This window comes from Anopheles funestus, chromosome X (genome assembly GCF_943734845.2).
Source record: "Anopheles funestus chromosome X, idAnoFuneDA-416_04, whole genome shotgun sequence".
Classification (NCBI taxonomy): Eukaryota; Metazoa; Arthropoda; class Insecta; order Diptera; family Culicidae; genus Anopheles; species Anopheles funestus.
Genome location: NC_064597.1, coordinates 13,754,232 through 13,775,717, shown reverse-complemented (window position 1 = coordinate 13,775,717; position 21,486 = coordinate 13,754,232). Strand labels below are relative to the sequence as shown.

At 41.4% G+C, this 21,486-nt stretch overlaps 3 protein-coding genes across 3 annotated transcripts; all 3 read right to left on the bottom strand.

Moving 5' to 3' along the window:
- Positions 1–1,408: 1,408 nt before the first annotated feature.
- On the bottom strand, positions 1,409–3,156 carry LOC125761028 (enhancer of rudimentary homolog). Its single transcript, XM_049421765.1, has 3 exons — positions 2,900–3,156; positions 2,373–2,614; positions 1,409–2,305 (listed from the first exon to the last, which is right to left on the bottom strand). Exons 1-3 carry the CDS (start codon positions 3,048–3,050, stop codon positions 2,204–2,206), a joined length of 495 nt encoding a protein of 164 aa, XP_049277722.1. The 5' UTR covers positions 3,051–3,156; the 3' UTR covers positions 1,409–2,203.
- Positions 3,157–3,270: 114 nt separating this feature from the next.
- On the bottom strand, positions 3,271–5,433 carry LOC125761042 (enhancer of rudimentary homolog). Its single transcript, XM_049421807.1, has 3 exons — positions 5,248–5,433; positions 4,767–5,004; positions 3,271–4,700 (listed from the first exon to the last, which is right to left on the bottom strand). The coding sequence occupies exons 2-3, from the start codon at positions 4,953–4,955 to the stop codon at positions 4,578–4,580; spliced, it is 312 nt and encodes a 103-aa protein (XP_049277764.1). The 5' UTR covers positions 4,956–5,004; positions 5,248–5,433; the 3' UTR covers positions 3,271–4,577.
- Positions 5,434–5,564: 131 nt separating this feature from the next.
- LOC125761049 (enhancer of rudimentary homolog) lies at positions 5,565–7,129 on the bottom strand. The gene is made up of 3 exons (XM_049421819.1): positions 6,869–7,129; positions 6,448–6,675; positions 5,565–6,380 (listed from the first exon to the last, which is right to left on the bottom strand). Exons 2-3 carry the CDS (start codon positions 6,634–6,636, stop codon positions 6,258–6,260), a joined length of 312 nt encoding a protein of 103 aa, XP_049277776.1. The 5' UTR covers positions 6,637–6,675; positions 6,869–7,129; the 3' UTR covers positions 5,565–6,257.
- Between the last annotated feature and the right edge of the window lie 14,357 nt (positions 7,130–21,486).

Sequence of the window (21,486 nt, the reverse complement as noted above, 5' to 3'; positions counted from 1 at the left end):
AAATTCACAGCACAACACACACTGAAATAATTTTCAAGTTTAGTACACGCACTGATTGTTAATTTTTTACTCCCACACACAATGATAACTTTCACGTTGGAGTTAGAACGCAAGAACATTTATTGTCTGCGCAGGTAAGCGTAAGAAGGAAAGAATCTCATTCACGATCACCACGATAGTGTTAAATCCGAAACATACATTGATAACTTATGGAATTTCAAAAGAGTTCATAAAGGAGGCACACACGCACTACCTCAACACACTTACACCCGCCCTGGCGTCACTTTTCTTCATCGTTTTTCCAAGCTCCGTATAATCTTTTCCTTGCAAAAGAAAAGTCGAATAGATTTAAAATGCAATAAGTAATGAAAATTTTACATTTGCTTCGAATGATCATTCTGTGATTTTTGGCTAGCTTCACTTTAACACAGCGGCTTTGTTCTTTCACTTACACTTAGTAACAGGTGTCACGCGAGAGTACAGTGACCCAAACCAAACCGACGCCGGGAACAATGAAACCGCGTGCTAACAAATCTTTACAATTTAACATCATTTATGAACGCACGAATTGTTGTATAAATCATTATTTGAATGAAATAACATCCGCGAAGAAAGGATATCACTTTTTTGGCAACAAAAAAACCAACTCTTGCCAAATGTTCTACGTACCGAAAGCTTTCTACTTTCATAGTTCTATTCGCCACCGATAACCGATCGCTACTGATCGCAATTTCTCCTTATCGCCATTATCGTTATCTCTTTGGCTGCACACCTACACAAATGCAATTGGCGAAGCGGCCCCCCTATCTCATTCTTTCGCTCATTTTTTCATCCTTGAGAGAATGTCGGTCAAAAAAACCGTTACAACTCTTTGGTCCTCTCGATCGTATCCGTTCTTACATTTATGACATAGAAACATGTTTTAATAACTCTTTTTAATAACATAAAATACTATTGCTGTGATTAGTAGAAAAATACTTTAAGGGGCATTTGTTCAATTATGTGGCAATGATGATTTCGAAAAGCCTCCACTTTCGCATACCACCGTGTTGGTGTAGTGTGCTTTGGCTAGAACAAAAGGCTCTCTCCCCTGCTACCAACATTCATACACATTTCCATTCTTTGTGGCCCCCTGCCCGGTGGGCCCGCCTACTCCGTCTGCCCCTAGATCTACCATTGCGCGAGGTTAAACTTTTCTTTGCGACTATTTGAACCTTCGTCATTACACTCTACGTGCTTCCTGTTCTGTACAAAATCGACCGTATATCCCTGGTTTGAAATCCCGTCCGGTCCTTGTTGAAATAAATCTGATAAATGAAAGTCTTATAAGCCAATATGGTTACGAAACAAAGAGAGGGAGACTTAGACTTAAAATCTCTATTAAACATTATTACGCGATACTGCCGGGCAACCTGTCTCAACACAATGTAAAATTTAATTGATAGAAGAAAGCAGACAACCGTTCAATGCTGAAGAAAAATAAAAGATTGCAGCGTTGAAACACACCGACGTATTGCTAATCTGTTTACTAGTCATCATCCCAACTAGGCTTAAATTTCCTTTAAATTAGCAAAATCTAAAACATCCCGATTGTGTGCCTGCTCGGCAAATAATTTTTCACTGCATATGACCACCGGTACGGGCAGCGCCCTCTAGCGGATAGCCGGAACTCAGAATCTTAAATTACAAATTGGCCGTTTGTATCCAATGGGAACGCGCGGCCAGAGCGGCAAATTCTTCACCGTTTTTCTTTCACTGGCAGTGTAGCAAACGTACCTAGTTTTTTGAGATCGATTTGAATGTTTTATGTTTTCACAATTCTCTAATTGGTTCAACGTAGATAATACGCTCACAAGATTTGTTTTGCAGAATGAAAACACCCAAACAGATAGGTGTTAATATTTATTCGAAGTTTGCCTTGCTTTTGATATTTGACAAGAGATGATATTTGTCTATTTCTTAGCATAAAGCTATCCTAGGCCAAACATTCTACAACAACTCGTAACGCAACTCGGTTTTAACATTTGTACAATGCAATATGTTCATAGATGTTCTAGAGTACACGAACATACACGTAGTTGTTGCTGGTATTCTGTCCTCACAGAAAGTAAATCAAAGTGTGAATAATAAGTAAAGTACATTTGACACGCATCGTGATGTAGATACGTGATGTACGCCTAATCTAGATGACTAAAAATGTTCTCTAATTCATCGCGAAAAAGATTTTCATTTTGATCCATTCCTTGTTGCGCGGCACGTAGGAATTTGATTCGCTAACGTATACGAGGCAGCTAATATCAAAAAACTGTGATTGTGAGCAGAAAGGAAGGTTTGCATTAGTTTGGAAACACACGAAAGGATTGTATCGTTACCTCGTCGATAAATGCATTCAGCTGATTTTGGTTGTAAGAACACCCGATCTCTGGGTTGCCGTCATTATCACCCTGCAGATACTTCTCGTATATCAAGCGTATACCCTGAACACACTTTGAAACACTTTCAAAGTCCATGTAGGTGCGGGAAGTCGGCTCGGAGTTCAACTGGAGCAGCAAAATGGTGTGTGCCATTATGATGGTGATTTCCTGGTGGTTGAGGTTAGAGATGCTGGATTTAGCTGGAAATGAAAATCAGAACATCAATGCTTTGCCAACAGCACACCAAATGAATGATGCAAGTGGAAATAGCTGTTTCTTGAAAGGAGTGTATAGAAAACGCAGGAAAGTTCGTGAATCACAAAAGAAAGATCCGGACGGTGCTACTTTTCATCAAATGCATTCAGTAACATGCTACCTTTTCGTTTAAAAGCTCGAAATTGGTGAATAACTAGAGTAACAGCAGGAAAACTATGATTTTTTCTGCGCAAATGTAAAGTACAGTGCCTTATTGTAATGGTGCTTACCGTGAACGATGTAAAACCGACAGAATACCTTTTCAATGAAGAAAATTCCGAAAATCTTTTCACCGGACTGCTTTGCTATTTGCCGCTGCATGCAAATGGGAATGACAGTTGCTACCCACAGCGCTGCCTCGTGGACAATTAGGGAAGACATAATTGTCAATTATAAATTGGCTGTTGGTAAACAATTGCTGCCCATAGAACGGCTAATGAATGTTTTTCTTTCGCAGAAATACAACGAATTTACGTTTTTTTGTTGATAAAATAAACAGTTAATTGTCTTTGGCCTTGAAATCTTGATTGTTATAAAGCAAACAGAACACTGTTTTTTGTAAGATGATAACACGCCCCCCCCCCCAACAGACAAGCGAAAATATTTTATGCACAGCAGATTTTATTTGTCTCTTTCCTCAAATAACACTATCCCTGACGATGACAATACATTCTATTCTTTTTGCGATATACTTTTACAGAATGCTTTGAAATCCTGAACAGTGATTTATTCGATTATTACATTCTAGGAGCGAGCCCTACAGGTTCGTGAACTGTGCTCCCGTAGGAACGCCTCCTTAGTTCCTGTTACATGGTAAAAATAAATCTAATAAGCCATCATTATATGGCAGTCATGATACCTAGTAGAATCGTTAAGTGAAAAAGAAAGCAAGATTTATTCATCTACGAAGAAAGGTTTTTGAGCACATGTACATGCACTTCATGATTTTTTCCTTTTATATTTTTACAAGAGACTGTTCGTATAAGAGTACAAAAATCAACTACGATTATTGCTTTTGTTTCTGCAAAATGCATATTACCAATGATGCTCATTCGTACTATTCACCTAATCATGCTGTTCAAACAAATGGTTTTCAACAGAAAGAAAATTTGCATCATGCTTTACTTGTAGAGTAGATGAAAGGTTGTTCTACGAGGAATATAAGAGGGTATTGATATATGTTGTAAGCGATTTTGCTTTTTTAATTCAATGTTATCTACATGCATTTGGGAATCAAGCTTTCTTCTCATTTAGGAGTATCAATATGTGGTTCCGGCGCTGGTGTGACACGAAAGGATCGGGCATCACAACATCTAGACCGTACAACAAACATTCAAAGTGCTCTGATGTTCTATTTAACATATTTTTATAGAATATATGTAGATATATGCGCACTATATTTTTGTAAATTAAAATTGCTAATGCTCCCAAAAGCTTTGACGAAAAGATATTGAATTAAACTTCATGATTTTTTTTATATTGTATTGTTTTCGAACAAGTTGGTGTAATTTGTAACTCACACGATCCAAATGCATGGCCACACACGCAAAGCTAAAATTACGTTACGATACAAAACTGTTCAACTGTTGAAGATTTTGTTTAAGCAGCATGAATAGGGACTAGGGATCTTGAGTTGTGTAGTAGAAAGAATAAAACGTAAAGTAAAGCTGGGATAATTTCAGCTAGAAAATGTGAGAATGACTGTAACGGTTTCAAGATTAATTGTTTGCACGCGTAATTGATAGGTGGTTTCCGAAATGTATCTACGCCTGACCACAAAGAGTTCAAACGCTATTCATCTGCTTATACGAGGTTACTAATGGTTGACTTATATGCTATGAGAAAAGACATATTAGAAACTGAAAACAAAAGAAAAGTGAAAACAGAAATGCAGAAATAGAATCATCGTTACGCGGTGTTGCCGGCCGCCTGTTTCAATAGTACGTAAATTTTCTCCTTTATCCATTCCTTGTTGTATGGTGCGTACGTGTTGGTAGATTTCTGGTACACGAGACAGCTAAGATCTATAAGCTGTGAAAGATAATATTGCATTGGTAATCGAACATTCTCGAAAGGATTATTTCGTTCAAGGATTACCTGATCGACAAAATCAAAAAGCTGGCTAATGTCGTAGGTGATGGTTGGTGTGTTTGGGTTGCGCCTTTTCAGCTGCTCCTCATAGATCTTGCACACACCCTCCATGCACTCGTTAACACTTTCATAATCGCTGTAGGTGCGGGTTTCGGGATGCTGACCCGGTTGTACCAACAAAATGGTGTGCGACATTATGGTGACCGATGTTCCGATTGGTTGAGGTTAGGGATTCTGGATAGGGCTGCAACGAGAAGTAAAACCAAAATATTACTATTTCTATCATAATTTTGTCAATAGGTTGCAAAGTTTTATTGTTATGTGGCACTTGAAGGCAATCGTTTCTATAGAACCGGTATAAAAAAACCTGTAAAATTTTGTTAATCACAATATAAACATCCCAATGATTTTTTATCAACACAAAAAACACACACACATATACACATATACACAAACATATGCTCATTACAAAGCCGAACGTGCTCACCGTCTCGCTAAAAACGTCGAATTTGATAGAAGAACACGGTTGATACAGCCAAACTTTGATTGAAGAGTTGAAGCACACTGGCAGATTGTTAATATGTATTCTGATAACTATCCAAAATCGCTTAAATTTCCTTTAAATTAGGAAAATTTAGAGCATCCCAATTGTTTGCCTGCTCTACAAATAATTTGTTGTTGCACACCAACGCGAATGACAACCGCTACGGACAGCGCCGTCTAGCGGATAGTTTTAAAAACAGAATATTAAATTACAAATTGGCCGTTTTGTAAACAATAGGCAGGCGCAGCCAGAGCGACAAATTGTTATGATTGTTTTTCTTTCACTGGAAATGTAGCAACGGTACCTAATTGGTGTAGATAGATTTGACTGTTTCATGTTTTCACAATCCTCTAATTGGTTCGACGTAAATAATACTCTCATAAGACATGTTTTGAAGGATGAAATAGCAAACAAGTGTACAAATTTTAATGACGCTTTATTTTTTGTTTCATATCAAAAACAATATCTTTTATCAACCGTGATAGTTCAATAAATGTTAAAAAACAGGTTTGAAATTCAATTTTGTTAAACCTATTCCGTTTATTTCAGCATCTTAAGAAAAGGTTTCGAGTTCACAAATAAGTATTTCATTGTTACATTTTCTCTATTCCTACGAAGATTGGTTCACGCTCGTGCTTATTTAGTTAATGTATGTTTCTTTTTCTATAATACATATTTAACATTTCTTCTTACACAATTTAGTGAGCGCAGAGAAAAAGAAAAAAACAAAAAGGGATTATAAAACTATAAGTAATAGTCGTTTTGTACATAACTATTTCAACCGTTGTCGGTTTTGGCTTCTCTTGCCTAATGGCTAGGGATATAGTTCTGCATATTGGGGACGAGGCTCTAATTCGGACACGCAGAATAGTAGAGTGTTATCGGTTCTGCTATTTATCCGACCTTAGATAATCAATACAGTATGGGAACATTTTACAGTAATTGATACAACGTTACGCGGTGTTGCCGGCCGCCTGTTTCAATAGTACGTAAATTTTCTCCTTTATCCACTTCTTGCTGTACGGAGCGTAGGTGTTGGTAGATTTCTGGTACACGAGACAGCTAAGATCTATAAGCTGTGAAAGATAGTAGTGCATTGGTACTCGAAACATTCTCGAAAGGATTACATCGTTCAAGGATTACCTGATCGACAAAATCAAAAAGCTGGCTAATGTCGTAGGTGATGGTCGGCGTATTCGGGTGGGATCGTTTCAGCTGTTCCTCATAGATCTTGCACACACCCTCCAAACACTCGTTAACACTTTCATAATCACAGTAGGTGCGGGTTTCGGGATGCTGACCCGGTTGTATCAGCAAAATGGTGTGTGACATTCTGGTGACCGATGTTCCGACTGGTTGAGGTTAGGGATGCTGAAACGAAAAAGTAAAACATTGCAACAGTTTCCAATAAAGTTATTTTTAATGAAAAACCCATGAAACCCATGATGCCGGCAGGGAAAACATCGAAAAGTGCGTGTATAACAACATAAACATTTTTATGAGGTTATTGGTTATGTGCACAAAACCACATACACACACCAATAACAAAGAGCTGTTTGCATACCGTCTTGTTAAAAATGCCGAAATTGATAGAAGGATACGATTGATGGAAAACGCCGTGCCTTGCAGAAAAAAGTAGCTCCCAATTAACAGACTAATAAGTTACACATAGGTAAATATTGACCACTGTTGATATTTCGTATTAATTCCAAAAAACTTGGAAATTAATCTTTCCTCCGGTTGCTATGTTAAAAGTTTGACGCTGCACACAAATATAATTGACACTTCTCGGTGCCGAAGCGTATTGGTGATAGCGCCCCCTGGTGGAAGAAGTACAAATCGTTTTATATCCGCTCGATGTGTATTTTATACACCTATTTGTGGAGTTGATCAATTCCAGAGTGGAATAAAGTTTACCTTCATTAATTTAGCTTGAGCAGGCTTATTCCCCTTGCGGAAAACTATCGTTTAATATACGGCACTTGTTTGAAACAATAGAAATGATGCTTCAATCGTTCAAATCTTCACTTTAGATTTCAAATCTGCCGTTGACCGGCTTAACAAGACGCAATATACATTACATACTCTACTGAAGATAATCGTAATCGTTTCCTAAATGCTGCTAAATTTTCGTTAAAACTAAAGTGCTCACATAAGCTTTTAAATACCCTAGGCATAGAGGAAATTGGATCGTATGCCTAATACTTGGTATTTCTGAATGTATATAAATTGTCTATGTCTCAATACAGGCCTGCTAACATATACGTTTATGCATGCTAATCTCTCTGGGGCATCTATGGTACCGCAAAGTATGCCTGCTACAAATAACGCTTAACAATTTCTTCGTCCATTAGCTAGAGACTCTAACTCGAGCAAAAGATATCGTGACCAGTAAGGCGTTAAATTATTACTGTCACTTCAGGTTAATTAGGGGCGGCTCGGTGGTGCATGTGAAAAACGGCGCCCGTCCACACGGCAGGGACCGGGTTCAAATCCCATCCGGACCGTCCCCCCGTAGCATGGACTGACTATCCTGCTACGTGGTAAAATAAGTCTTGATACGGCCAGGCCGTTCTAACCGAGCAAAAAAAAAAAAAAAAAAAAAAACTTCAGGTTAATTTTCGAACAGCAGACCTAATGAAATTACATTGAACGGATTTTATTCTTTGTTTCCCATTTTCTGCGTATAGATAGGACACTATTGCATTATATTCTAATGTCGGGCTGACTTGTGCGCAGTAGAGTGACTTTATACATAGTGGGTCAGCAAAGTCCTTTGTGATTTTAAATATTAATCCTAGTGTTCTCTTTGCGCTTGTTATGATTTCTTCATGGTGTTCCGTAAAACTAAGCTTCTTGCTTAAACTTTTCTTAGCTTAACGACGTCTAAAGTCCTACCGGCCATTTCTTACTAGACTTTATTTTTACGACGTAGACGGATAGTTAGTCCTTGCTACGCAGGAACGGCCCGGATGGGATTTGTTACCCAATCCTGTCGTGTAGAAACCCTAAGTCTCTTACTTCATTTTTTTTGTTCAAATATTTGTCCAATGATTAAATAGTCAGTTCTAATAACAGCCATGATACATAATAAAAGACATGATGCAACATTTATCGACGAATAGACATAACAGATTTCGGTTTCATTACTGACATCTTCTTCTTGGCGTAACGATCTCTGAGGTCATGCCGGCCATTTCTGGCTTACGAAACTTATTTTACCACGTAACTGGATAGTCGGTCCTTGCTACTTGGGGACGGTCCAGATGGGATTTGAAACCCGGTCCTGCCGTGTGAACCGGCGCCGTTTATCGCATACACCACCGGGCCGCCCCCACTGACTAAATACCCTAATTGAAACTAAGGGAACCATATTTATATACCATATATTTCGCATATCGATCCCCAATTTTAGAATGGTCAGAGTCATTTCCTTGGGGAGGGCGGGAGAGAAAGAATTGCCACGAGGCAAAATGAAAAAAAAAAAAATCGAATTGTCAAGATCCACATTGATCCATAACAGTACTTCATCACAAACAAATACAAATACCGTTGCGCGTACCTGCGGCACACTATTGCCGTGGCAGATCATTCAGAACATTGTTGTTTTGTCTCGCTTGCGCACGCAGCTCGGTGCAGCCGGAAAGAGATGCACGATATCCGTTTGCCCACCCGCAAGTAACCTACTTAAAAAACGGGGGGTGCGTGCGTTCCCGCATGGCTGCCCTCTATTTGTGCTCCAACACCAATACATACATGCTTGTGGAGGATGCTGCCATTACCGTTCTGCAGCACGATACGCGAGAGAGAAATATTAAAAACAGAACGAACAGAGTGTTGATGTGGAGAGTAGAATGAAAGGGAAGAGAGGAATCGCTCATAACAACGGGTTGTGAGCAAAAAAAAAAACCAACCCCAAATACCCCATCAAATGCGAACGTGTGTCTCTGCGGCGTCAGTGTCAGTCGCGTTCTTGCGTCGTGGATGAAGATCGCATTTTTCGCCGGCGTGTGTCATGAGTTTTTGATTGCGTACCTGTACTTGGTACACGCGTGTGTGTGTGTGCGTGTTCACTATCAAGTTAATTGATCTGTTAGAGCTTTTTAATTCAATAAAAACATTACGGTTGACAGATGTTTCACACGTTCTGTTGAAGTGACGCATCCAGCTAAGTGTACACCGGCATGTTCGGTTACCTGTTCCGAAGTGCCCAACGCATCGCTACAGTCACTCCATCAACCCAACCTTCAAAGAGGCCGGAAAGCCGGACTTCGGTCAATCAACCTGCAACGTTCAACGTACCGAACCGCTGGCCTTGACGCTTAAACTGACTGCCAAGGTTAAAGGTCCCCCAGGATGCATATGAGCTGGATCGTACGAGCCTAACGTAGCAACTCCCGTCTTCCTGGGCAGGGGTGTTTTCTTTTCGGGATTTTTCTGCTGTGTAAATTTTTGTGGAAAACCGGTCCGCCGAGAGAGTGATCGCGCGCGCGCGCCCGTTTATGCGGAGTCCGGATCGTAAATGTCGCGCGAAACCCGACCACCTCTATTGGTAGTTTACCGTTATCATTCGCATATTCGCTTACCCTTCAAACATCACACACCCCAGCCCCACTAAGGTCTGTATTTCGACTGGGATCGACCCCCTTTTTGTTTAGTGGTGACTGCGGCTGTTTGTGCAGTACACACTGCGGATCTAATTTGTGCGTGGTTTTATTGTGCGCTTAAGACGGAAGTGGAGTGCTTTGTTTACGTGCGATCGTTTTATTATTACCATTTTTGGTGCCTCATTGTGCTTGCGCTAGGTGTTCAGTGTTCAGAGCGGGTATTTAGTTTGTGTCTGTGTGTGGTTTTGTGTGTTTGGGAAAATAATCCGAATGTCGCCGGATACTAAATTACAACCTTCATCACAATCAAGGTAATATGGTGCTAAATGTCCTGTTAATAATAGTTCTGTAATGAACAGACATTATGCAGTTTTAGATTGTGGGTGGTTTGAAATTTTGCTATTTTTAAGTCGTTTCATGGATAAGCTGTAATGGGTTAATTCTAATTTATTTGCGAAAAGAAATAAAGCAAATGGGTCGCTAACGAAGAGGGTTTGTGTACTTTAACGTCCAAACAAACAAAACTAGCAAGCAATTGTAAATTTTCAAAGTGTATATTAAGGGTTGAGATCGTCGCGAAGACATGGCCAGGTCTGCAATCCGTTTCCAGGAAACTCGGTCTAGGGGTGCAGTCCTCCATACACGCCAGCATCCGATCTTCGACAGGTTCGACTCCACCTGATCCAACCAACGAGCTCGCTGTACTCCTCTAGGCGTCTCTAGGCGAGGCGAACGGGTCGCTGACGACCACCTTCTTGGTGGGGCATGAGTCCGGCATCCTCATCACTTGCCACAGCGATCGTATCCTTCCGGCTTTGACCACCGTCAGGATATCTGCACAGCTCAGATAGCTCATGGTTCATTCTCCTTCTCCATACGCCCTGCTCACACCACCAAAGAAAGTCCTTAGCACCTACCGTTCCTAAATACAGAGTGCGTTGGTGTCCTCCGTTAGCATAATCCAGGGCTCGTGGCCGTAGATGACTACCGGATGTATCAGTTGCTGGGATTTTCTGGATCACAGGAGTCTGTGGAGTCCGCACCAAGCACAATTTCTCTAAATAATACGCCTTCGGATTTCGCTGCTTATGTTGTTGTCCAAAGTAACGATTGTACCAAGGTAGCAGAACTTCTCTACCACCTCGAGATCATCGCCGTCAACTGATACTCTGCTTCCGAGCCGGTTCCGAGTTCTTTCACGGTCAGAGCCTCCGGCAAGCAGATACATTGTTTTCGTCACATTAATTCTCAATCAAAACCTACCGGTCTCGCATTTTAGTCGCCTATACCCGTCGCACACCGCCGCGACTCGTCCGTCCGATGATGTTGATGTCATCCTGCGAATCAGAGAAATTCGCGCTTCCGCATGATATCTTCCAGAGCGATGTTCAACAGCAAACAGGCGAGTTCACCCCCTTGCTTCAGACCCCGGTGAGATCCAAGTTCTTTTCAAGTCCCGTAGGATCACTGCGGTAGGAGCGCTCCATAACTCCTTTCCAGCGCACCTACAATACCGAAGCCGCGGGCCCTCACCTCGTTCGAAAGAATGCGGGTACTTTCGGGTGCTGTGAGGGATCTGCAGTTCCATGTCCCGAGTTTCCAATCGTAGTCCTTGTTCAGTTGCGTGGGTCGGTATCCGTTAATCCGACTCGAAATTTCTTGGTATCCTTTCGTTGCATTTGTATTGCGGGTGGCTTGCAAGGCCTCGCCCTCAACCCTCTGTCTCGTCGGAGGGCCTACTCATCTTAGCTGTTTAAAGTCCTGTAGGATGCCAGGACAGAAAGGACATCCAGCCGTCCCTGACATGGAGAACAAACGCTGGCTGTCCCCCTTCGCTATCTTTAGCTATATAACTCATCTTCCCAAGGAATTGGGTTTCCCTTATATCCAAGCTCAGATTTTTGGAGAGATATGTAACCATTTTGTACGACGTGGTCTTCGAGAGGCTTTGGATCCGTACACATAGCATACTGGTATCGCTACATACACTAATAACAGAACTAAAATTATGTACTTTAATTCAAAACTGTGTACGAGCAATTCTTTATTTCAAAAGTTACGTGTTGGTAGACTGTCTGCAAAACAAAGAAATGCTAACGCTGATTTTTCTTTTCTTTATACATTCTTTTTACATTTCTTTATCTTAATTGAACAATTTAAACGATAAAATACGGATCATAAATGCTTTAACGCATATGGAAAATAATTCAACCATGGTACAGTTATTAATTTTGATACAAATTGTCAACGCTTGGGTGAGTTTTGGTTTTCCCGAAGCGATACGGATATGCATGCGCAGAATGACGTCCAATAATTCTTCGTAGGGCTAACAAGCGTTCCAACATTTTGCGATTTTTTTTACCAACATGCGATAAACAGAATTGAAGTGTAATTGATAATGCAATTTTGAGGTATCGGATAAATTTCTGATTCGCTTGAAAAAGAGGAGGACGTATGCAAAAAAGGGGAGTAATAACTATGCGTTCAACGTTCAATTTTTATAACGCATTGCTTCATTCGTGTTGCTTTTTTTGCATATTGGGTATGCTGTAATCTGTATCCCAGGATATAACGTTTCGTGGAACTTGAGGCGGGTTCGATTTATGCAATAATCCATGGATGTGGAATAGCTGTAATAATTAACCCGAATTTGAGCATATTTTATTACATTAACAAGATCTTCTATTAATTGAGAGATGCATTTGAATGTACACATTCCGGTTGCATCGGTTTTCGGCCTTTTATGCTCTGCGTTGCAAATGTTGATTAAAAAAAAATTTTCTTTTTTTCTTTCGCCACAGATGCCGTACAGCAATGGAGCGACGTTACGGTTTCTCATACCGGCAGTGTTGCGCGGTAGCCAGAAAAATGTGTGTCGATTAACGCGCATCTCGATCAGTGCCGATTCGGTCTACTACGACGATTCGGACGATTCCGGTACGTCCAGCGTGATCCCGATTGCTTACCGTCCGGTCAGCAGCATCGGCAGCACGGACGGCGAATCCATGGACGACGGCAATCAAAGGTTAGTGGATGGGTTAAGTAATTGTAAAGTGCAATGAGTAATTACGCTATAAATAAGAGAATAGACGGGAGGGGTTTCTTCGCGAGACACGATTTTAAAGTAGTTTGTGACAAAATTTTCAAACAAAAATTATTTTAAATATTTATGAATAATTATTAGCCTTAGTCTTGTCTTCTTCTTTTGTGACACTACAACCTCAAGAAGTTTTGGCCTGCCAGTAATGGCTTTCCTTGGCTTTATTTACCCGTAGCAGAGTAATCAGTCCTATGTATCGAGGTTTCGGTCCGGTTCGGATTTGATACCCAGTCTTGTCGTGTACAGACCGGTGCCGCTACCATCTCGACTGGGTTGCCAGACATTTTTATTTATATTCATCACATTACTTAAATAGCACCACTATGTACGCTACTAGGCGTTACTCAACACAAGCGACATAACCTCAAACAGCCAGCTGTCGCTTATTACGATTTTAGAACTGATGCTCCAAAATACATTCGGTCGTTGTAGTAGTAGTAGTGTGTGTGTGTGGGCACAAGAACACTGCAGACGGTAGGGTATGACGTCATTTATTGATTTTTCAAATTGTCACCCGAGTGCGCGCACTTCAACCATAGTTTGGCACCGACAGTGCGCACCGTTAACGCATCTGTTGATGTCTTTGCGCAAAATTGAAAGATACACGTTCTGCGCTTGAGGTTTCTTGGTTTGGGGATGTCTAAGAACCCGGGAAGGACGTGGGAGGATAAGTGTTGTGTGTGTGTTGGGTCATTGGAAAGCAACACACGATGGAAGCGACGAATGTGTTCACGTGAGCGTTGGAAGTTTTTTTTTTGAACGCCATTTCCAACTGACTGGTTTTGTGACTGTGACAACGGGTGCAGGTTTAAATGTCGCTTTTTTTTGTGCAAAATATGACACTTGAAGTATGTTTTATGATTTTTTTGTTTATTTTTTCTCTCCTTTTCTTACCGACTTTGGAAAGAGATGACAAAAACAAAATCCGAAAGCGAGGTGGGAAGATGGGGATACCTAAAAATAAGCATCCAGCTCTCTGTGTACGTACCCCCATACGTATGTGCGCATGTTTGGTGTGTATCACGCGGCCATGTGTTTTTTTACTTTTTGGCCCCGCCGTACCGTACTGGTGGCGGGCCAGCTGCGCTGGGACATAAAATTTGGCTGCATGCTACAGCCCGGTTGATGTGCACGAGATTTTTTGAGAGATGTATTTATTTACGTTCTCCTTTACTGTTGTCGCGTGTGGTTTTCGTAGCAGAGCAAGACGCGTTGCACAGCTTCACCGCCGCGAGGAGAAATGGTTAAGTATCGTGTAAAATAGTGCAAACAAATAATAAAACCCTCAGTACATTAAATGCACATCGTAAAACTGATCCTGCAACCAGAAGCACCGGCAGTATTTTATTTGCCAAATAGCTTTATTTGCTGGGCAATGGATGCATTTCATGAAAAGAAAAGTAAAGGTAGATATTGTACTGTTTCGTTCGTAAAGTAGATGCTTCTTAATGAAGGAGAATAACGAGGAAGAATTTCAAAGGGATGTTTTTAAAATCATTATTTTTTTTTGTTTATTTCTGTTGTCAATACGTCCATGTGAATATTGAATAGTTACATTCCAACAGCGTTGTTGTGAAGAATAAGACTCAAGGATTTTGTTGGTCTCTTATAAACAAAGAAGCCACAAATTGGTCTTTATTTCCCAGTCGTTTTTACATGAGAGAGGACCGAAAGCGCGCCTTTCGCCCTAATTAATACTCTTTTCCCGCGGCCATTTTGTCAAACCAATTTAGAGATGTCAAATTTAAAGCTTTCTGTTGTTTGGAAAATGATTCGAAAAAAAAATTATAAAAAAGTATAAAGAAGACTGTCCGCAATTATTATCTTTAAGATGTTTAAAAACCATTAAAATGAAACCGAAACACAGCGCAGATAAGCTATTGGGTGCGATAGAAAATAGCGCTCACTACGCTTTTCGGTAAAACAATTTGTCAGTACAAATAAAACACAAATTGGCAATTGAGAAATCGTCAGCATGTCTCGTAATTGTGTTTATCGGTTTATTTTTCTTCGAGAATAACAAAACCCCTCTAGCGTTCGAATGACTCCGATCATTATGTAGTCCGGATCCCGTCATCCGAGGCGCTTAGCTTTCTAATGAGCAAACTCTAAACAAAACATGGAAACCTTTCCAAACGATGCAATTATCGGGACCGATTAACATTCACTGCGGGATTTTACATCCGGCTGTACTGGTATCCTTGACATCGAGTAAACCTAATTATTTCACCAACGTACGCAGAATATGGAGCGAAAATGTTTCGGACGACAACGATTCTGTTGCGAGACCGTAAACTATTCTGGGAAAGAACCGATCCATATCGATACATATCGGTCCATATAACACTCCCTAAGATTCTGTCGCGTTTTTGTTTTAGCTGGACAAAATTGTTGTGTTTTTTCGCAAATGCCTATAAAGAAATTCTCTTTCCATGCTAAATTTGTGTGTTTTTTTGGCTTGCACCATGGCGCAGTAAACGAGAATATTATGTTATACTCTTCGCGAGCAAGACGTTCGTGACACTGAGGGAAAAGTTCGACCGAAGCGTATTGATTTAACGACTACCAAATAGGTAATGCTAATGAGACGCAACGAAATCAAGCCCGGAGGGAAGATATGGTTGAAGTTAATCGGGAAAAGTGCACACCGTGCGTGGCGGCCCACGCACCTCTTTTAAGACAAAAAAAAAGGGACGCTACTCAATCCAACCCGCGCACAGTGGGCGAAGGACGGATTCAAAAGTTTTTTTTTTAAATTTTGTTTTTAGAAATAAAAAATTCCCCTTATTACGCTTTAAGCACTATTAATAAACAATAAAATGAAATGTGCCTCTTATCCGTGTTATTCACTTATCCGGCTAGCGCTGAACCTCGAAGAGCACGGATGATCGGATATACACTGTATTAAGCAATAGTTCGGACAGGTCATTTAGTATCCTTTGAAATGCAGCTTACAAGTAAAAAATTAAAAAAAAAAACAAACTTTCTCGCTCTTCTCCCTTTACCTTTCTTTTTCTCTCTCTCTAAAATCAAGTTTCCTTCTGTAATAATTTACGAATGGTTTAATCCACCTTTTACAACCTAAACTTATGTAGATTTCATTACATCCAATTTTTATTGGGGCATTTGTATGAGCTGCGTTCACTGTGCAGTGATTTTGTTTGTGTGCTTCTATGTAGAACGGAGGAGTGATGGGAGGGAGAGGGGGGGGGGGGGGGGGGAGATTCAGTGGGCCGCCCCGACCGGATCCGGGAGCGTTTGGAGAGGAGGAAGAGGAGTGGGCAGATTGCAGTTATAACCTGGTCAGTTATAACCATAAATTGATTAACCGTGCCATTTTTGTCCCATCGTTCTTCCATCTCCTGGGAGAACGATGGGTACAGGAGGCGGAAAAAGGAAGATAGGCAACAAGTAGGGGAGATGGAGAAAAAAAAATCCTACACACGTGTTTCCGTTTGATGGATTTTGTTGTCCACCATCAGGCAGCGTTGAAGTTTATGCAACTGGATCGGTTTTTTTTGCTAATAAGCATTTTATTAGAGCTTTATCGCCCTTAGGGGGATAATGGTAGGGCAATATTTAAAAACACTTCCTAATGGCCGGTTACGGTGCTAGGATACCGTCGGTTGTGCATCATTTACTTGCGGCCAATCGGACAGCGCTCTTGGACGGGTAAACAAGTGTAAAATTGGGCATCCATTTGTAATTCAAGCTCCAGCGAAGTGCGCCTGCAGTTAGGCAATTATACACGTGTGCGGTGCACTTGTCAACAAACGTCAATTGAATACTTGGGATTTTTTTGAAGTGCTTGCCTAATTGTGTAGGCGTGTGTGTGTGTGTGGGCGTACGCTTGTATGTGTGTGTGTAAGTAGCTCCATTTCGAGCAGTGATGGAGGCTGACCTGGTACGAGCGTCCGAACGTGAACCGTCCGTTGCGGTAGGCAGTGAAAGCGAAGCGGAGAATGTCTGCGATCATAGCAGTGTTGCCAGCCAGGGCAGCAATGGCAGTAGTGGCGTCTCCCTTCCTGCCGGTGACATCGGTCCGGCTGGTGAAAATGTGCAAATCGTCACCGAACCCGGGTAAGCTCGTTACGATCCGGTGGGGGAAAATGTAACGAAACAACACAAAAATCAATCTAACTAAACATTCCAAATGGCCGTACAAAACAATTTTAATAAGCCAATTTTAAAACGCGTTGGTGACAGTTTCCTAGGCCTACAAATGAGGCGCTTGTAAGCAAACAAACCAAGCTCGCTGTGTTGTAATAAAAAGTTAGTAAAAAGACCTACAAAAGGAGGAAGTGAATTTCAAAAAAGGAAAGCAAAAAAAAACAAATCGGTAAAAATAATATAAATCATAATGCACTGGGATGCAACGGTAGCAAATTTAAGTCAAATAATCATCGCCACAAAAACAAAACAAGAATAAACCAGCAATAAAACGTTCCAGCAGTAAACACAATCATCGCTGTACGACAAGCATGTCCGTATCCGCTGCAATCATACGGAGATCGGCACGATGTGCGACACATTTCGCTAACGAAATTAGCTTGATGTTAATAAAATTGTCAATGCCAAGGTTGCAATATCGTGCATTTTTACATCCATCCACCTACGTGTGTCCTGACAAGCGTGTGACAGCGTAGTGGATCGAAGCAGAAAAATAATTCGGATGGAAAAGAGAGAGAGAGAGAGACAGAGAGATAGAGAGAGACCGAGAGAGAGAGAGAGAGATAGAGAGAGACCGAGAGAGAGAGATAGAGACTGGAAAATCACAAAGGAAAAGTTGATAAAATGCATCAGTAAGTAGTAAAGTATGGTACAAGGGCCAAAATAAGGAGGGAGGTCGGAGGAGAAGGGATGCTTGAAATGGTTGCTGGTGAAGCTCATAAAACCCGATCGTTGAGATGTGCACTCTAAACACATCCTATTCCTTTAAGCAAACGCAAACGAATGCGAAAGGACAAGAGCGTTGTAAAAGCACAATCGCATGGTTTAAAACTCAATGGGCGGAAATCCGTACACTATCGCAGATAGTTAGGATATGGTAACGGAAGGGTAGAACTACACCATGCTGGCCACACTACAATACCCTGTTTAGCTGCGGATGCACATTTACACCGTTTAAATGTGGGAAATTCTTACAGGGGTTTTCGATTTAGTTCACATTAAATCCTGGTCTGCGTACTTGATTTCTGGTTAGCAGAGTGTTTTTTTTACTACTACTTACATACTATGGATTTTTGATTAGGAACTATTGATTACAACTGGCCAATTTCGAACAGCTTTCAAGGCTCGAGTTTATAACCCCCGTTGTGAAGGATTGAGTTGCATTTCGATTGAAAGAGATTGTTATTATACTTCTTCAATTTCTATTTCCGAAATGAAATTATAATTTTCAAACATAATTTAAATAACAACCTCCAGATTGTGCAGAATGTAACGACTAATACCATTTGAAGCGTTCACTGGGGCAGTTATAAACTCGAGCCTTTTAAAGCCTTAAGTAACCGCAAATCAAATGCGAAATCGAAAACCCTGTCTATTTTTCGAATTGGTTTTTTTCGCTCACAATTTTCTACCGGCACCGAGTCGAGATAGATGGTCGAGATTTTCAAGGTTAAAACCATACGTTCCTGTTACCCGTCACGTACATCATCGCAGCGCGACAGAAGAACAAGGGAGTTTATGTGTTTTTACCCATTTCCCGGTTGTTTTCCACATGCGCGGGGTTTGATCGGAACGGAATTGCAAATGAGTGGTGTTATCGAGTGGATTGCGTTGAAGATGGTATGGTTTTTTTGCTGTTGTTTGTATTTTTACAACCCGACCAACGAAACGCATAAAACGTTCAACCGGGCGAACGATGGTGTTTTGGAACAGATAAAACATTTCGGTAGCAAAAAATGTGTTTGTGTGTTTTTACCGGAATACATTTCCTGACACGAGCTAGAGATAAATAAAACTTGGAAATTTGCATTGTTCGCAACGAAGCTGGTTTTACGAGCATTTCGGATGCAATACAGCACCTGCGATGCAATTTTCCGTCCAATGTGTACTTACTCACACTTTTTGAACTGGTCACGGTTGTTCATTCCAAAAAAAACAAAACAAAAATATAGGTGTTTGTTTTTCACACGTTGAACCATAAACACCTCGAAACCAATCGAAAACGCAATCACGCTGCACTGATTCGTATGAATCAATTTAATTTATATAGCATTACCGATCCATCAAACCAACCTCGGTGACCTGCCTACGAATAGCTGGGTAGCTTAATTAGTTTGATTTTTGTGGTTGGGCGTTATGATATGGTGGAAAATTCTTGGAACAGATGATACGCCTGAAGCGTATGCAATTTTAGCGAGTGGTCGTTTACACCGGTTTGTTTTCACAATTCTCGGTTAGATTCGTCAAAGCAAATACTTTATTCTTTAGTTTTAGTTCTTTATTTTTATTTAGAAAGATAAATTTTATGAATAGTTAAAATTTTACAAACTCATAAAGAAATAAAATGGCGAATCGCGTTGGTTTCTTTAAAAAAATAAAATTCACAACTCCAATTCAAACAAATCAAACGCACCCGAGTGATAACGGGCTGTAGTAGTGTGAGTGATAGTACTTTAGTAGCAAGTGTGATACGGAAACTTTACGAGCTAATCGAATTATCAGCTGGCTGGCTCGCTTTCGCTTGCGCATGTGTAGTTGCAGAGTGAGCGAGCGAACGATGCTCGGGTTAGTACCGCTGCGCCTAGAAGCTATGCAATCCGTGTGACGGTGATAGTATACTCAGTCGTCTTTTTCGTGCATACGTGCCGAAGGGCAAAGCGGTTCGGTTCCGGTCGCATTTGTCAGGAGGAAGGAATGATTGATAGAGCAGCAATACAGCAAAAGGGAAAGGAGCACTGGAGGACCGGTGGTGACACTAGTGTACGCCCGGAAGCCTTCTAAGGTCGGGTACGGTGCGCCGTAGACGTATGTATGTAGGAAGGATGCTTCCATCGGATCGCTTAACGGAGACCGAAGTTAACGTGATAATTCGTGCAACGGTCGTACAGTCAATCGGCTCGCAGCCACCAAGCTAGTCAGTCCAGTTTTTGACAGTTAGCTCCCGTTCGGCTAAGTGTACTTTCCCTCCAAAAGCAGTTATCATACACAAAGTGTCAGTTTACGCGATCGACAAATTGAAATAGTGTGATTGAAAAAGTGTGTACTTCCGCTAGTACGAAAGTGTTTTGCAAAACGGTGGATTATTCTTCTTTTGTTTGGTTTGACATAAACACAACTCTGCAATTCAACCAAGTCAATTCAACAACCAAATAGCGTACGGCAAATCAAACAAAATATTTTTGCGTCAAGTGCTAGTGTGCTGTCTCGCTGCTAGTAGTTGCTAGTGGTTGGCTTTTGCCATCTACCCAACGAGCGATAGATACCGTTATACTTTCGTACTGTGTGGTGATTTCATTGCTACCCCGACCTACCCCGTATACTACTGTCTACCATTTTCCAAAAAACCCCCTCGGCACGCCCGCTTCAGTTCTGAAGTCCGTCTCAGTTCAACCGCTAGAAGCTCCCTGCGTAACAGCACCTCCTTCGTTACCTGCGTAACAACGCTACGCTCCTGCCCATATCCCATAACGAAAGATCCTCGCTTACAACCAGCCATCCAGTTTGCCGTAGCTACCGTTCCACCATGGCTATCTGCGGGTGTGGACTGGTGATCGTACTGAGTTTCACGATCATTGCGTGCTGCTACGTAGTGCTGCGAGCGATCGTCCACGCTACTGCGCGTGAAGCACCTGATCCCAACCTACCGATGTACCCCGAACATCCACCACCCTTTCTGCCCCGGAACCTTGCTCCACGTGCACGCACCGCCCCGAAGCGTGATAGGGCATCGCTTGAACCAAGGCCACACGACTAGAACGCAGGAAAGGTGCTTTGAGATGGCAAATGTAGAAGTGGTAGAAGCGGCAGTGCGAAACGATAAACAGCATTTAATAAGCGTTAGAAATTCTTTCCACATTATGTAGAAATAGCGAAAAATTTTAATAAAAGAGTAGTGTTTGCGAGGTAAAAGAAAGCGGCACGAAACTGAGATACGGAAAGTGATAAGAGAAACTAAAAACAAAAAAAAAAAAACAAAATCAGAAAACAGATTCTAACGCATTCCGTGTGTACGTGTGGTGTGTCCTGTGCTCGTTTCGTGTTGTGAACATCTACGTTTGTTCGCGTATGTGTGTGTGTTTGTACGTCGTTCGATATTCTTCGATCTTGTAGCTTGGGTCAGCCCGTATTGACAACACCACCGGGTTCACCATCAACAGTCTCACCCTTGCCATCACCGACCTCGTGCCGGTCGTGGTCAGTATCCATCGCGACAGCTTCCTCGGACGATATCGAGTACGATAATTACACCGACGACGATTACGACGACGAGGACGGTAGCGACCTATCCGGTGCGAGTCCAAGACG

Bases quoted from the DNA above. Each gene is read 5' to 3' on its own strand.
- LOC125761028 (XM_049421765.1), bottom strand. From the start codon at position 3,050: ATGTCTTCCCTAATTGTCCACGAGGCAGCGCTGTGGGTAGCAACTGTC. The intron at 2,615-2,899 runs GTAAGCACCATT...TTTCATTTCCAG, and splicing joins TCGGTTTTACATCGTTCACG to CTAAATCCAGCATCTCTAAC. The intron at 2,306-2,372 runs GTAACGATACAA...TCACAATCACAG, and splicing joins TGAATGCATTTATCGACGAG to TTTTTTGATATTAGCTGCCT.
- LOC125761042 (XM_049421807.1), bottom strand. From the start codon at position 4,955: ATGTCGCACACCATTTTGTTGGTACAACCGGGTCAGCATCCCGAAACC. The intron at 4,701-4,766 runs GTAATCCTTGAA...TATCTTTCACAG, and splicing joins TTTTTGATTTTGTCGATCAG to CTTATAGATCTTAGCTGTCT.
- LOC125761049 (XM_049421819.1), bottom strand. From the start codon at position 6,636: ATGTCACACACCATTTTGCTGATACAACCGGGTCAGCATCCCGAAACC. The intron at 6,381-6,447 runs GTAATCCTTGAA...TATCTTTCACAG, and splicing joins TTTTTGATTTTGTCGATCAG to CTTATAGATCTTAGCTGTCT.